This window comes from Cottoperca gobio, chromosome 23 (genome assembly GCF_900634415.1).
Source record: "Cottoperca gobio chromosome 23, fCotGob3.1, whole genome shotgun sequence".
Taxonomy (NCBI): Eukaryota; Metazoa; Chordata; class Actinopteri; order Perciformes; family Bovichtidae; genus Cottoperca; species Cottoperca gobio.
In genome coordinates, this window is record NC_041377.1 from 10999447 (window position 1) to 11017200 (window position 17754).

At 45.2% G+C, this 17754-nt stretch overlaps 1 protein-coding gene across 1 annotated transcript in view; it reads left to right on the forward strand.

The window, feature by feature from the left end:
- Positions 1-172: 172 nt before the first annotated feature.
- The window catches only part of celsr1a (cadherin EGF LAG seven-pass G-type receptor 1a), a 74647-nt gene continuing 57065 nt past the window's right edge, over positions 173-17754 (forward strand). Inside the window, 1 exon segment of the mRNA XM_029462155.1 lies at positions 173-3914. Coding sequence (XP_029318015.1) covers positions 356-3914 — 3559 coding nt within the window. The 5' untranslated portion in view covers positions 173-355.

A 17754-nucleotide genomic window follows, 5' to 3' on the forward strand; every position in this document is an offset into this window, starting at 1 on the left:
TAATAACAATGCACTTGTGCGCATTGGTCACCCGGTCAGGGCCACTTCCTAAATCTCCATGAGAAAAAAAAGCCCCCCCTGTGAAAGCGTCCCAGAGGGGGAACACAGCAGGTTTATGGTAATAAGCCTCCGAGGAGGAGAGGAGGAGGAGGCGGAGGAGAGCCACGGAGCCATTTTGTACTCATTTTAAAGTCAGTGTGGGTTAACGCAGCTGCTGCGCGCCGTGGATACGCTGATACTATGGATACCAAGCGTCCTTTTACACCTTAAAACTTCACAATGAGAGATAAAAGTAAAACGCGGTGTTGGGAGAGGGAGAGTTAATGCTTTTGCAGAGGAGTTTCAGTGAAGTTGAATGGGATTTGACAGGTTCACAAGCATGGAGCTACCGATGTGTTGGATTTGGGTTTGTGTCCTGTTCAACGTGCAGCTCGCGGGATGTTTAGAGATACACCTTTCGGATACTTTACAGCCTGGGACCCTTTTGGCAAACCTATCGCTTGGCCCTGGATGGACTTCAACACTTGACAGGACTTTATCCCCCAAATTCATCCAGAGCTTTTTCCAAGTTGAGAGACACGATGGGGTCATCCGTCTGTCCCACAAAGTTCAGTGTTCGCACACACTGAGGAACCCAGCGCCGGTTTATTTCAGAACAGGTTCCCTGACATCTGGGGACGTTATTCTGACACAGTTTAATGTGTTTGTCCACGGCCAGGACTGTTTTATTAAATACAAGAGAAAGAAAGCGTCAGGTAAGCCAGACATTCACATTAAACACCTTTCAAACCTGGAGGCAACTTCCTGCTTACCCGCAGGTAAATTGCTCTTGAATGTAACAGAGCTTTTACCCAGCTTTACCCGCAACACCGACTTTTTGGACACCATGTGTGTAAGCAAAGACTTGAGTGCAGTGTTCAGGAGCGGGGATTTGTTCCTAGCCAGTGACTTATGTATTGAGCACAGAGGACGGCCCGAGGTGAATTTGCACTGCGCGCTGCATAGCTCTCCAGGCGGCAGGCTCTCTGTGCATCTGAGTCTGACGCTTGTAAAAGTGCCTCAGCAACATGGCTCCTTCTCAGAAACCGACCAGAGAAAGTACGGCAAGTTGATCCGCAGGGGGAAGCGACAGGTGAACACGCCTCCCAAGTTCCAGCTCCCCAACTATCAGGTGTCCGTGCCCGAGAATGAGCCTGCGGGCACGCGGGTTATCACCCTGAAAGCCAGTGACTCGGATGATGGAGAGGCAGGGAGGCTGGAGTACAGCATGGAAGCATTGTTTGACAGCAGGTCGAGTGACTTTTTAGACATTGACTCTCAGACAGGGAGCATAACAACCGTCCAGTCACTAGACAGAGAAGTCAAAAGCACCCATGTTTTCAAAGTCTCTGTATCTGACAATGGCTCCCCCCAAAAAACTGCCACTTCTTACCTCACTGTCACTGTGAGTGACACTAATGACCATAGCCCGGTGTTTGAGCAGATTGAATACCGTGTTAGCATCCGGGAGAATGTAGAAGTGGGGTTTGAAGTGATTACAATCCGGGCCACTGATGGAGACGCTCCCTCCAACGCCAACATGATTTATAAAATCATCAATGGCGACGGAGTTAACGCTGTGTTTGAAATCGACTCCCGGAACGGCATGGTGAGGATCAAAGAGCGGCCTGACAGGGAGACCCGAGCCCAGTACCAGCTGATTGTGGAGGCCAATGACCAGGGCAAAGACCCAGGCCCCCGCAGTGCCACCGCTACTGTCAAAATCACTGTGGATGATGAGAATGACAACTACCCACAGTTCACTGAAAAGAAATATGTTGTGCAGATCCCAGAGAATGTGGCAGTGAACACCAACGTCATCAAGGTGGAAGCTACAGACAAAGATGAAGGGAACAACGGCAAAGTACATTACAGCATAATCAGTGGTAATGTTAGAGGACAGTTCTACATTCATTCCCCCACAGGTGTAATCGATATCATCAATCCTCTGGACTATGAGATGATTAGAGAGTATAACTTGCGGATTAAGGCTCAGGATGGTGGCAGGCCTCCTCTGATAAATGGCACAGGGATGGTGGTGGTGCAAGTGGTGGACGTGAACGACAATGTCCCTATGTTCGTCAGCACACCTTTCCAGGCTACTGTGTTGGAAAATGTGGCCATTGGATACTCTGTGATCCACATCCAGGCAATTGATGGTGACTCAGGAGAAAATGCTCTTTTGGAATACCGGTTAACTGACACCACGCCTGGTTTTCCGTTCACCATTAACAACAGCACAGGCTGGATTACAGCTAGTGAAGAGCTTGACAGGGAGACCACTGACTTCTACACCTTTGGTGTGGAGGCGAGAGATCATGGAATACCTGTGATGTCCTCCTCAGCCAGCGTCAGTATCACAGTGCTTGATGTGAATGACAACATACCCACATTTACAGAGAAGGTGTACTCGCTGAAGATCAATGAAGATGCTGTTGTGGGGACCAGCGTACTAACAATGACAGCTGTGGATAGGGACGTCAATAGTGTGGTAACCTATCAGATCTCCAGTGGCAACACCAGGAACCGCTTTGCCATCACTGGTCAGAGCGGCGGCGGTCTCATCACTTTAGCCCTCCCCTTGGACTACAAGCAGGAACGCCAGTACGTCTTGACAGTCACTGCCAGTGATGGCACACTCTACGACACTACTCAGGTGTTTATCAATGTGACGGACGCCAACACACATCGGCCCGTCTTCCAAAGTGCTAACTACCAGGTGATGCTCAGTGAAGACAAACCGGTGAGCTCCATTGTGGTGGTGATCAGTGCGACGGACGAGGACACGGGGGAAAATGCTCGCATCACGTACGTGATGGAGGATAATGTACCTCAGTTTAAAATGGACCCGGACACAGGTGCCATCACAACACAAATGGAGCTTGATTTTGAAGACCAGGCCTCCTACACGTTAGCCATCATTGCCAGAGACAATGGCATCCCTCAGAAATCTGATACCACCTATGTGGAGATTATCATCCTCGATGCCAATGATAACACTCCTCAGTTTCTTAGGGACAGGTACCAGGGGACTGTATTGGAAGATGCACCTATGCACACCAGCGTTCTCCAGATCTCTGCTTCAGATAGAGATTCTGGCTCTAATGGCAGATTGACTTATACGTTTCAGGGTGGCGATGACGGAGAGGGGGATTTCTATATAGAATTGACCTCCGGTATCATCAGAACTGCTCGCAAACTGGACCGGGAGAATGTTCCTGTTTACAATCTGAAAGCCTATGCTGCGGATAAGGGGGTTCCGCCTCTGAAAGCAGCTGTTCCCATTCTTGTGGTTGTCAAAGACATAAATGACAATGCTCCAGTGTTTGAGAAGGACGAGCTGTTCATTGATGTGAAGGAGAACAGCCCAGTTGGGTCCGTCGTGGCCCGGATCACTGCCACTGACCCGGACGAGGGTACAAATGCTCAGATCATGTACCAGATTGTAGAAGGGAATATTCCAGAAGTTTTTCAGCTAGACATCTTTAACGGTGACCTCACTGCACTAACAGACCTGGATTACGAGACTAAAACAGAGTATGTCATTGTGGTCCAGGCCACCTCAGCACCGCTGGTCAGTCGGGCCACTGTGCACATCCGCCTTGTAGACACAAATGACAATGCGCCAGTGCTGCATAACTTTGAGATTATTTTCAACAACTACATCACCAACAAATCCAACAGTTTTCCATCAGGAATAATAGGAAAGGTACCAGCTCATGACCCTGATGTGTCGGATAAGCTACGGTACAAGTTTGAATCTGGAAATGAGCTCAGTCTGCTGCTGTTGAATGAAGACACCGGGGATCTGAGGCTGAGCAGAGACCTGGACAATGACAGGACCCTGGAAGCACCCATGACCATTTCCGTGTCCGGTAAGAACATTTCTTTTTCATTTCATCATATTTTCAAGCTGTTTTTTCATCTTCTGTGAATGTGTGTAATATATCATCACACAGCAGAGTCGAGGTGAAACCTTCTGCAGAACAGAGACAGAGGGCAGGTTTCAGCGGTGGTGTTGACTGTATGTACAGTTAGCTTTTGCTGCAGGCTCTATGCGGGAGCCGGTTGTGCTGCTTTTCAACCATTTGGGTGACAAATGTATTGTGTGCATGTGGTTGGTTGAGGTAATAAAAAGGTACTATTAACAGGGCACCCTGATAACCAAACTGCTTTGTTGTTGCAGATGTGTGGGTTTCTGTCACAGCTTGGAACACACACATGCATATAGTACAGGCATATGCACACACATGATTCCCCTCTCTTAGAGCATGGCACTCTTTGAAGTGGCTGAAGGTGTTTGGCCTTGTGTAGGTGCACTGCAGAGAGCTTTACGAACATCTTGTGGCAAGATGTCTCCCAGGATTTAATTTCATCCGGAATAACTTTCCTTGCTTTGCACAGTTTTTACAACTTTCTCACACTTAACTCGGTTTTGAATGAGAGAGAAGTTTTAGATTCAGAGTTTTGTTTTGGGGGAGCTTTCAGTAACACGGGTTTAGAACGTGTTTGCATTGCAAGTTCATGCGGAAAGAATTTGCCTTAAGTTTCTTCATTTCCACCACAGAAGTAGAAGACTTTGATCTTTCACGTTAAAGATTAGACAAATGCAAACACTTGATATTCACACCGACAGAGTTACTGCTACAGCCAGACACACACAAACACACACACACACACACACAGACACACACACACACACACACACACGTCGCCAGAAACCACAGGGACATTATTCAGTTGAATAGGCATGATAAATCTAATGCAATGACAGAATAACTGGTCTGTCACCTATTGACAGCTGGTTGCTCAATGTTCTTTCTTTCTTTCTCTCTCCCTCTCCCTCCATTGGTTGATCTAAAGCACATTAAGCCCTAAAATGGGCAAACAGCCCAACACAGCTAGATCTCGTCAGCTCACCCTCTCTGTGACATTCTATCATCTCTCCAAGCGAAGGAATGCCAGAATATCACACATATAGAAGGAATACAAATGAGCTGCTATGGACCGGGCTGCACCAGAGCAAGCCCCCATTCCCAGTCCATCCATCCAATCATGTTTGTGCTTATTTTAACTTTATGTTCAATCGTTTTGACGACTTGAAATGTCTTTCCTTTTTTCTCGTAACAGTGTTTTTTCTAAAGTGCCCTGTCTTTGTCTTAGACAAAAGACAGACTGTGCTTTTCTAAGTGCTTTATGGCCGCTATAGATGACCTGCGGAGCATCTGACAATACAGACCTTACAGCCCTCATTCACTGCCACTGCATTCAGTAACAGCTGACAGCTCTTGCTTCATACCTGACAACAGTGACCTCATGATGGTCCCAAAGGGGGCTGGACCTCTTCATTAGTTGTACCCATGTGCACACACACATATAAGTAAGCATGTGCTCATGCACAATTGAGCAGATGCACATACTCAAAGTCTCGGTATGGCCCACACCGATGTCAAGTGTTCGATCGTCTTTACTGGTAATGTCTTGACCTTTCAACCCCTGGGCTCCAGGGAGAGGAAGGCCTCAGGGGACTGGTGAACTAATAGAACCTTAACAAGAGAGACAAGACCGGGTTGAAATTATACCCAGTGTAGGGAAGGGTCTGCCATGTTCTACATCAGCGTTTCCATCCTCTATCCATAAGTGATGAGATTGATTTGAGTGCGTTAGCTCGGTCTCCTACTTAAAGTCCTGATGATTCCACCAGGTCACTTGAACAAAAGACTTTTGATATATCACAGTGAGCGTTGATTTTTCTCCTCCCAGCCTCCTAATCAAGGCTCTTCGTTAAACAAGTTCAATAAGTGCACAGGTGCTTTTATAGTGGTGAACAGAAGGCCTGAGAATGTTTCTCTAGCCCTCTGCTGAAACACAAGAATGCCCTGATAACTCTCCCGAGATACACTCGCTTTACACACTCTGCTAGCCACAACATTCTCTGTCCTCGTTCTCTCTCCCCCTGTACTGTGTGAGTGTGTGTGTGTGTGTGAGTGTGTGTGTGTGAGAGAGAGATGGTAGCTCTGTGGTCGGATAGCTAAGGGCTATGTGTCCTCTTTGTAAGGGCTCTTATCTTAGCTTGTCAAATTTCACTTAAAACCTTTTGGGGTTTCACTCGGTTTTCTAAAAGATGAGTATCCGTCAATATCTAACTGTCACAATGGCAGTTGTACAGTATTTCAGTGTTGTGCACCTTTTATAAAGTTAACAGGTGTAAACTTTCGCTACAACACTGAGCCCTATCCAGTCAGTGACAGGTCTGTGGTTTCTTACAAAAAAAGCCTGCAGTGGTACATAGAAACACTTGAATCACCATTTCGCCAATTTGTTCCTGTAGTTTCTACACAATTAAACCCTCAAACCAGCTGGTTGATTGCCAGAACTGACAGCCAGACCCAAGATTTACCATTATTTGGCTGCCTTGTGTTGTTATAACTCTTGTCAGCTGTCCAGATAATTAGTGATTAGGTTTATCCGTCATGGAGCCACTACTTTCTTCTCTTTGCTGCAACCAAACTGCTCATTCCTGATATGCAAAAGGCAAAACATGTGCAGTGGGGTTCACACAGCAAAAGTTAAAGCTTGCACGGACTGGCTATAGGTGGAAGTTGTGTTCTATCATTCAGTGATGCGTTATATCAGAATGTTACTTAAACGATTAGGAATGATTGATGCTAAATCATCTTTTTGCACCCTGGCTCTGATCTTTTTCTTTTACCCTCGTTGAGCGGGACGACATGCAGCTACACGCACCCACACACACACACACACACACACACACACACTCACACCGGCCTCCTCCCTGTCCTCCCCCTCTTTTCCCCCACGGGGCTGTTGCTGAGCTTCCATGCCTTTGGTTTGGCTCTTAATCCCATTTGAGTAGTTGCATAGCTCAGCTTTTTAGCATTTCTGTTCTCGTCCGCCCACCCCCTCTAACACACACTTTCTCTGCTTTCTTTCACTCCCTCCTCTCTCAATATACATAATTATACTTCGACCGTGACACAAGAGCTTTAGCTTTGTGCTCATTTTACAATCCAGACTGAGATAAAATACAATCTGCTGCTGTACTCAGTGACCTTCCACAGCCAGGCCGCTTAAAAACATTCCTGGGAAAACCACATACAAGGAAAGGAAAATGTAATTGTGTCATTATGAGTCGCGGTTACTCTTCTTCTAAAAACAATTATTAAAATACTTTTTTCGTGGAGCACAGGAGATGTAAACAGACATCATGAGGTCATACAATACAGCTTATATTAGGGGTCTTCAACGTTTTTCGGGCCAAGGACCCCCAAACTGGTGTAGTGTGGTGCAGGGACCCCCTACTGTACATATTGTATAGAAGAGGCTTGAAGAGGTCTGTGCGACGGTTGAAGAACTATGGCTTTTATGTTAAGTGAATAGCCCTCTATACATTCTTTATCTCTTGCTACATCTTCCTCTGTTCTTCCTCCATCCCTTGTCCTTCGCATTGTTTTGGTTGCAAATCATTATTTAACCATATTTGGTGGAGTATTGCGTCGCATGAATCACAGAGGACACAAGAACGAATATTGGGAAAGACAAATTGCTCCCCCGAGTGAGTCAAGGGACAAACCTCTTCCTGTCAGGTCTTCCCGTCTTTTCCGAGGTAACAATTGTGTGTTTGATGTTCCAACAAGAGAAATGTGACTCCTCAGTCGAGCACAGGTGTGGCAGTGATGCACAGACGGTGACGACGCGTGACCTCTCACCTTTGAGATCAAAGCAGAACATGAAGTTTTACACACACACACACTCAGTGTCAAATGACCCTGTACTCTTCTACACATGACTTATGACCTCCCAGTGTGATGGATGGGGCAGAGAGAGAGAGGGGAGTCATAGCAATAAGGAGCGCATGTTGTCTATGTGGTCTCTCAATATTCCTCTGTTGATAAAGTCCATATCAACAGAGGAAACCTATAATCACAAGCGTGTGTGTGGCTTAGTTATTTCAGGGAGCTGAAGTCTCCATCCATGTGATGGATGGCGACAGTTTACTTCAGTCGTGTCTGCAGAAGCTCATATGTTTCCCTGCAGTATGTGTGTGAGATATGCTGCCATTCCCAGGCTTGGTACGCTCAGTAACTGATATTAGGAGATCCCATTCATTCCTAAGATATCGCACACTGCTGGCTTTAAACTGTGCCCCTCACCACATTCCCCTCAGTGTCCTCCCTCCGCCTCCTATCTCACTCTTCTGTCCTCTCACCCTCTGACTTATTGTCTCCCCAATGTCTTCTCAGTCTGTCTTTGTCTCTCTGTCTGCACTTTTCTAAAGAAAGAAATGCTTGAACATATGCCTGGAGAATGTTGCAGTCTAAATCTGTTCAGAGTGGTTACAGAAACTTATTAGATTACTGTCCTTCTCACTTTCTTTATCTCTCCACATGCCTCTCTGTGCCTCTCTTGTCAGTCTGTGTGTGTGTGTGTGTGTGTGTGTGTGTGTGTGTGTGTGTGTGTGTGTGTGTGTGTGTGTGTGTGTGTGTGTGTGTGGGTTTTAGCCATATAAGCGGCAACTACAAGCTGCCCCCTTCTCCCGAGGCAGGCAGAGAACATGTGAAGGTGTAATAGCAGTGTTCATGTATCCATGTCTCTGTTTGTGTGTTCAATGGGCGAGAAAGGAATCACATTGTGTGTGTGTGTGTGTGTGTGTGTGTGTGTGTGTGTGTGTGTGTGTGTGTGTGTGTGTGTGTGTGCCTCCAGGCTGGAGACTGCAGTTTGAAGTGTAAATACCAGGGGATCAGGACTGGTCACTGTTCGACTTACCTGATGTCTGAACACTCAATTATAGGCTAGAGAGAGGAGCGACGTCACTACCTGCACTGATTGTGGGAAAGGTTGGGAGTGAACTGCTCCCTTTACCTCGTGGGAAGAAATGACCTGAAAGATAACAGAAGTCTTTATAGTTTTTTACACTCCTATTACTGGTTATTTGGCGCTGTATGAATCTCCCACATGTGTCCACCTCTGGCTACTTGAGCCATCTTTCCTCCCACACTCTTAACTCATGTGTTCTCCAGATCTGTGTTTTGCATCATGCGTGTTTCTGTCACTGGCTGGAGAGTGAGCTAGAAAGTGTCTTCCCAGCATGCAAGTGTGTGTGTGTGCTTATTTGTTTGCAAAGGTGGGGGGGGGGGGGGGGGGTTCAAAGGGGCAGTTGTATCTTGTTTTTCCTTGGGATGTGAGATCTTGCATGTTTATTTTGCTATTTCTTTACATTGTGTTTTTCGGATACTATATGTATGTGAGCTGTTAGGTGATAAAGCCCCTCCCCCCTCCCCGTCTCACACACAGGCATGGTTATCTCTCGTTTACATGCTGGCAGGACAATGATTCCACCACTCAAACTCCGAGGTCTTGGGCGGTGGAGGGGTATTTGATTGTAACCCGACACACCTCTCTCCGTCATTTTCTTTTTCATTCTCTCTCACAATACTCACCTTTGTCTCTCTCACCGAGGAGGCAGGAGGATCATCGCGGCTCGCCGGCGGCTCACGAGTGTGACATTACATGCGTCATGATTTGTGATGACCAGCTGCAGGAATGTTAAGTGGTAGTGGGTGGGGGCTGAGGGTGTATGTATACAGTATCTAGCCCGAGTGAATGACATGTGTGACAGTGAAGGAGAAAGAGGAGATGACAGTTGCAGCGTCTGTCCACTGGCTGTCTGTCGGAGCGGCATTCACACAATCGTATCTGATGTTGAGCGATGTGTGTTAGGGAATCTGTAGGAACCAACATGAACTTAAAGTGACGGACACATTTAGATGTGAGCATTCAAATACCAGCAGGTTGCATTCTAAGAGGTCCAATTATTTACTGATGTAATGTATCTACTTGTGTGGTGCACATGGGAACTGAAGTCATGTGACTCCACTCAGCCGTGTCAACAACACGTGCACTTTCAGAATCAGTTCTAAGGTCTCGCTGGTTACTTTAAAAACACAGTTTGGCCTTTTGCTGCGTTATTGACCTTTAAACTCTTAGAAGCAGATTTAACCCTGAGGTGTCCCGGCTGCTCTCCAGTCTGGACTGAAGGCCAGAGGAAACCAAATCATCAGGGTGGATGATGAACAACCTGCCTGAGGGGCTGAGGCCAGTTAACTCTTCTTCTTTAAAAACACAGATTAGAAACATTAAAGACTTAAGAGCACCGTGGCAGGAAGAAATCAGTAGCTGTTCTTCAGAGTGGATTGTACTATAGTATCATGATAGTTCTAAAGTACTATCTTAGATCTTAAATGTTGCACTAAGGATCTAAAACAACCAGGAAGTCACTGCACACGGCCAAGAATTAGTTTGTATTATACCCTCCCATTAAATCCTACACTTGTGCTTTGGTTTGTCAAGATATAATCAGCTGTTCCCAGTCTTTAATCTAATCTAACTCTGCAAGAAATCAAATAAAAGTACGTCTTAAAATGTCAAACTATTCCTTTGAGACTGATGAAGACATTTTAGCTAAAAGGAGTGTGTATATAAATCTTTACAAATCTGACTAGACAATCATTTTTAGAAGCTGTCTCGCTGCGTAAGTTATTCTTTGACCTTTCTGTAACTTCTTTAGGAAGAAGAGATCTTTACTTCCTGCCCATTACAAACCTAATTCCATTTTAAAAGTTGAAATACTTTGCTGTTCTCTATGTCCTTGTTTCTGTCATGCACTGTAACTTCATATCTTAGCAGTATTGCTAAGGCCATGGCCATGCAATACTTCTACATCTAACGCATTGTGCTGCGATCCTCACAGCTATTAAGACTTGGCATTGGCGCTGACTGAATGCAGGTATTAGGATGAAATGTCAGGCGGCTTAAATGGATTGAGTTTACTGGCACAAACGGAACAATATCTGTTCAACTAGAGCTACAGACGTTTCTATCAACGCGTTTCCTGAAAACAGACACCACCTCATAATTGCGTATAAACCCTGACCCTCGTCGGGTGTTGATCTTGGCCTCCACAGAAAGACTTCAGATTGTGTTCACAGAGGTGTCAGTTCTGGTTGACAGTTACTAACGTGTGTGTGGGAACTTGTTGATGGAGGCTTGCCTCTCAAATTGTTGTCCCATTGTGTCTTACTGTCTGTCAGACAGAACTCCACTTTCCCTAAATGTTATCTCTTTGATTAAGTTGCTATCATATGCAGATTACAGGTGTTGATGCATCTCTCAGTCCTGCTCAGCTGTATGACTGAAGCGTCTGGCAGCATGATAGACGGCCATGCTCGCAGTCTAATTTCAAAGCCTTTGATTATGCACAGGGTTGTTTCCCTACCTGAGCAGAAATAACCTCCTCACCAGGTAAATTGCTGTGTATTCTTCAGATTTTTAAGGTGAGGATAATTTCAGTGCACAGTTTATATTTAGCACGCAAAACTAAGAAGGTGAGCTTGAAAACACACCTGCTCAACATCAGCGTGTTAGCGTGCAGACGTTAGCATTTATATAGTCTCACAATCTTGTTAGGTTTGCGTAGCTTTGTAGGAGTAGAACTCTAGATTTAGATCTTGATCATGACACCTGTACCAAACGTATATTAAGGTTTATACTCTGACCTTTGTGACTCTGTTGATATCCCTGCAGAAGGATTTAATGTCTCACTCGTGCACTTCCATGGCCTGGATGTTTAGTGTCATGAGAAGATTTGAACCCTGACTGAGAGGAACATTTTGGAATGACCCTAACCCCCTTTCCCCCCCAATGTGTCAGTCACAACTGTTGTCATCATGAGTGTCACCTTACAACCTCATGCTAGCTTCTGTTCTGCTCTGACAGCACCTTTCTCTTGTCAGCTTTAAGGAAAAATATATGTGTGCACAGTATGAACTTGCATTTTCATTAACACACACATATGAGAGAGAATTCCAGGCAAAGCATACACCACACCCTGGGTCACACTTGGCACCTACAGGCGGAGTGGCTTAGGCCTCTGTAAGCATTTCAAAGGCGCAGACTAAGGCGTGCGGATTGAAGCTTTGTAAGTTTTCTCCAACACCTCCAGGCCTCGTCTTTTAACAGAGAGGGAGAGACGGATACAAAGATGCAGACAGAGGGAGCTCTGAGGTGTATTGGGTTTTCTCTGCCTTTTGATAGGGTGTCAAGATGCTTCTTTGATCTGCGACATCCTCCTGTTACCCTTCGGATTGGGTGACTCATACACATACACACTAAAACACATCCATAACCTGTATATATAAATGTAATTTGCGCTTGCACATGAACAAGCGGGTGAAGTCGCCTCTCTATCCGTCACACATGATCCAGATCACACACCAAACGTGGACTTCGCAGCGGCCAGCCTCTTCCCCTGGAGTGCTAAGGCCAAGTTTCACACGACGATCTCTTCAGTTACATGTGCATCAAAGTAAAAGCTGCTTTATCTTTCAGGAACAGCTTTTTGCAATTTAAACATGTGCTCCAAAGTTCCAATTTTCTTTCTCTTGGCTGATCTCACTACACCTTCATTTATAATTGTACTACTATTATGACTGTGGACTCTTGAGTTTATTCTGAGTGTGTGTATGCTGACGTGGATGCTGATGCAGCATATTGAGCCGATTCCAGTCTTGAATGGAGATTTAGCCTGGTATCATTTAACCTCCCCATCTATCCTCTATAAGCCTTGTTTTAACATATAATACAATGTTTATAACACAATGATGTGTGATGTATGAGGATATGTTGTGGGTATAAGTAGACAAACAAAGAAAGCAGCATGATTTACTGCCCTTTTCACATAAACAAAGTTTTATCTTTGGTCCACAGAAATTCAAACAATCCTGCCAGTGTCTCTTGTTTTGCTAAAAGTAATTCACTTAGCAAGTTTGGCATTTGCAGTTGGTATTTTCAAAAGAGAAAATGGAAGTGATGTCTTCATCAAGCAGTATTCCTGACACCTCTGGGAACAGGACCCACAATGCCTCTCTGTTCATCTCATGTGATGTTAGAAAATGACATACGTGCGGCTCTCTACCTTCAGTGTCGCCTTATCAAATTACATCCTGGGTTACAGTGAGGAGCTGTGTGTGTGTGTGTGTGTGTGTGTGTGTGTGTGTGTGTGTGTGTGTGTGTGTGTGTGTGTGTGTGTGTGTGTGTGTGTGTGTGTGTGTGTGTGTGTGTGTGTGTGTGTGTGTGTGTGTGTGTGTGTGTGTGTGTGATGCCCCTGGATGATCGAGGGAATGCTAAGAATGAGCTCCTACTTATTCCTAATGTCTCTTCAGTGATGAGAGCTGTAAGGAGGACACTTTCTGACTGGGAGTAAATCCCTCAAAGTCTTCCGTTCCACTTCACCTCTCTAACCTCGCTGCTTCTGCTTGTACGTTAGTCGAGGCCATTTGCCAGCCCATAACCCTCTCTAAATGCTGTTAGAGACTAATGGCTACGCTCACTGCATGACCACAGACACACCCTCCACTCTGCTCAGGATCCTCTAAGATGCTGCCGGAATCGATTTCCATGTTGATTTAGCTTAGCCATTAATGTAGCCAGCCGCTCTTAGTAGACTCTTAATGCAACTTTAATGTGTGGAGATGATCTGCTGTTGCCATTCAGGCACAGAAGGCCAATGTCATTTTGACAAAGAGATTTGATGTTATAGCAGTCACTGTTCAGGTTCAGTCATTTCTTAGCTAGATCACATCAAATGGTAAATGGACTGCTTTTATATAGCGCTTTTCCAATCTTTACTATCACTCAAAGCACTTTACAACACATGTCATTCACCCATTCACACACATTCATACAGAGTCAGAGGCTACCATACCAACAAAAAGTGCACATTCACACACACCATTGGCCATCGGGAGCAATTTGGGGTTTAGTATCTTGCCCAAAGACACTTCAACATGCTGACTGCAGGGGCTGGGGATTGAACAGCCAACTTTCCAACCGGTGGACGACCACTCTACCTCCTGAGACACAGCCCCAAACACAATAGTGGGTTCAAATCAAACATTTAGTTGATCATCAGGCTTCTGTTTAACATCTGCTTTCTGTCAGGCCGAAGAATGACCTGATGAGGCAGTGCAGGTTCAGGGGTCATGACCTCTGATTATGCTCACTTCACCGTTGGCCTCCAGGTCACTCACAGACAAAGTAAAAGGCTTAGACTTCAGCAGCTGAGGGCTCAATTGTCTTATGTGAGTAAACCTCCACTTATTGCAGGGTCATCTGGACTGTCACTCTGTCTTCCCTTCTGTGTGTCGCAGATAATGTTCGTCTTTCTTGGTAAACATGGAAATGAGACAGAAGCTCCTTTTAGACTTGGAATAAGACGTGGATATTATTTATATGGGTGTCTGTGATATTCCCTAAAGCTGATTTGTTTATTGTAGGTAAAGACCACTTGTGTCTCAGAATGAAGAAGTGCATGTCCATGGATCCCTTAATAACAGATACAGGCAGAGAAACCTAAGCGGGGAGAGAATTCACATTTCAGTCTGCGGTGACGACGCCCAGAGTTCAGACAAACAAAAGTTCACAAAGCTGACGGTGAAGAGTCAGGACTTCATTTGCATTTTATCTTCACGTACACAACCCAGCTCTTTCTCTGTCTCCCTCCATATTAGAATACAGTGCCCCCATGAGCTGCTTTAACACGAGAATCACAGGCTTAGCTTTTAACGTGTCAAAAGTGTGTGTGTGTGTGTGTGTGTGTGTGTGTGTGTGTGTGTGTGTGTGTGTGTGTGTGTGTGTGTGTGTGTGTGTGTCTTCAAATGCTGATGGCCTTTCCCCAGCCAGCCCTCACCCCAGCCAGCAGCGTTGTGTTGTATGCGTGAGGTGATTGTCTCAACGTGTCAAGGGTCACACAGGTTATAATGGGCTCAAAGGACGATGCATTTCAATATGGACTCAAGAGGTTCAGTGGGGAACTTTTATTCCAGGGGTCAGAGTGTGCCTACTTTTAAGCACCTTTCTTTAGGACAAAAGTCATTTGTGACAAAAATCTAATTTGAAACCTCTGTTTTAGCTTTTAGATGTTCCTTTACACAGTTCTTGGTGTATTGTACTCTGCATTAGGCCTGGTTTGTTGGTGTTTTGAGTCTTTAGCCACACATCTGATCCCACATGTGGGTAGTGGACTTGGAGGGGGGTAAAGCTGTGATACCATGGAGCCCAAGAGAAGCTCTCCAAGCTCAATTTAACTTACCGAGGGTCCGAGACCGACAGCTGGCTCTCCATGCCTGGCATACTGCTGCTCTGGAACACATTCATCACTAGACACACACATATACATGTAAACATTCTTTAAGTGCTGCAGAATAGCTGCCCACTGCTGCTCGTAGTTAGGATTGGTTAAATGCAAAGAAGAATTTCTACAGTTTTGTATTGTACTTTAGAAAAATGAAACATTTGGATGATGCCACTCTTATGTCTGGACACCAAACATGCAGTTACAGCAGGTTAGCTTAGCTTAAAGACTAGAAACAGAGGGGAACAGCTGCTGTACAAAGACCAAAGTGGAAAACTTCCTGCTTCCAGACATCATGCTACTGAAGGTTAAGCTCATGAGCTCCTGCCTGTAGCTTTGTATTAACAAACAGATGTGAGACTTGTATCAATCGTCTCATCTAAACCAGTAAAAGAGCCTGAACTTACTAAATACTTCACATACTGAAGGGACTTTAGTTGATCTGATTGGCTGTTACAATTAATTTATCTTTGACATTGACTCTACACACAAACAAACACACACCAGGAGCATCTGTGTGTGTGTATGAACACTGCACACTGTAGGTGCTGAGGACACTGGCATGAGTCATGCCTGTCAGTCTTGTAAGAGAGCATCTATAAAGTGAGAGAGGAGAGCTGTGGTTAGGTGTTCTGTTTTGGCCTCAGGAGGACTTGGTTTACAGCGAGGATGATCATCCTTTGCCACACACACATTCACTTGTACGTGTATAAACAGTCCGCCTTGTAATCCATCCATCCATACCTGCCCTCTGTAGTCACAGTCAGTGGGGGCTGATAAAGTGGAGATGTCCTGTTATTAGTAAAGCGATGACAGCCGCCGTGGGCAGGCGTCACACACTGGCATACCTGTGGCATTGTGTCAGGGGAGTCTTTATATCCTCAGTCTTTACATCAGCTTCTTATTTATAACACACGAGCGCAGAGCCAGTGGAGCTTCAGGTCTTTAGTCTTATTATATATAATAAGACTGATATGTAGTGACTCTGCTCCTCCTCTTGTTCACACTCTTCTCGGAAGCATCAAAACATGTCACAACACAACCCCAAAACTTTAATAACCTTTACCTTTTTCTGAAGAGCTGAAAATATTCTGGATTTGAGATTGACGTGAATTGCTGAAGCAGTAATTTGTGGGACCATTAAAATGCGTCTCTTTGAGGGTCGACTTAATAGCCGTGTGATGTTCGGGCGTGTACCTGCAGGTTGAGCTGAAGTCATAATTTATTGTTTCCCCGCCCTGATAAATCCCCACGTATGGGACAGGAAAGGGAGTAGCAGGATCACAAAGGAGAAGTAATTTAAGGTGACAAGAATAATGTTTTCTCCCACAAAGCAGTTTGTGTAATCCGTCATTTTGATGAAAACTTTGTCAAGATGTGGTCTTGTGTCGTTTTAGGCTTAAAAATGGATAAAACCTGCACACAGATACTGTAGTAAGGAGACTGATAGCTAGGTGTGTGTTAATATAAAGTTGATTGAGTAGGAGGAAGAAAAGAAACATAGAATCTGACCTCGCGTCCCGCTGCCTCCCTTATAATAAGAAGCTGCTATATTTAGCTGACTGTGTGTTACTTTAAGTTCAGTTAGGAATGCTGACAATTTGTCATCGTTGGTGAGAACTAGCGGGACCACCCGCGCTAAATCTATGTGGTCATGTAGTGACAAATTCCTGTCGCATTGTAACGGACGGTAACGTTTTCCTGAATCTGAATCGGGATCGTCCATTACTAGAGTTTCTGCAGAGCAGTGCTGAGGAATATAGGTTCACACACGAGCCCTGGATAATGAATGAACATTCAAACCAACATGGGCAAAAGAGGTTATGTTTAGGACGAGGTTAACAAATATCGTTTGGAGGAAAGAGGCTCACCTCCATGTAGCCTCGTGTGACTTTGCTCTCTAGTTTACTTTAAGGAAGCTTCATTACCTGATGTAGAAATGTAAATTCAGAGAGATTCTTTCTCTCAAAAGAAAGTGGTTAGTTGACAGAAACTGATACGTCTCACTGCCTTCTTCCTTTTCTTTCCTGAAGCTGACTCATTATCACACACCATTCTTGTCAGCCGTGTCACCGAGCACAATACATTGACATTTAACTGACCCTCAGGAGGAGAAGAAGAGGGGAGGGGGAGAGAAGGAAACAAGTAAACAGATGAGAAGGAGGAGGGAGATATAGGGTGAGGGAAGTTCTGGCTGTGATAAGAGCTGAAGCCAAAGGACATAGATGAATCTTGAGAGGAAGGAGTAAAATGAGGTGAAATAAGGAGGAGGGAAGAAAGGAAGGAAGGGGAGAGGATGGAGGAAAAAGGTGGGGGGCATCGCCCCTTTTTTACCCTCACATTCCCTCTTTTTCTGACTTCAAAGAATCTCCCGGTGAGAAGGAATTATTCCCCTCCGCTCAACCGTACCGCTTTGTTACACCACCGCTCTCCTCACTAGTCCTCCACCTCGACAACCCCCATCGTGGCCACATCTCCTTACCAAAGAGAATAGTCTCGTAAAT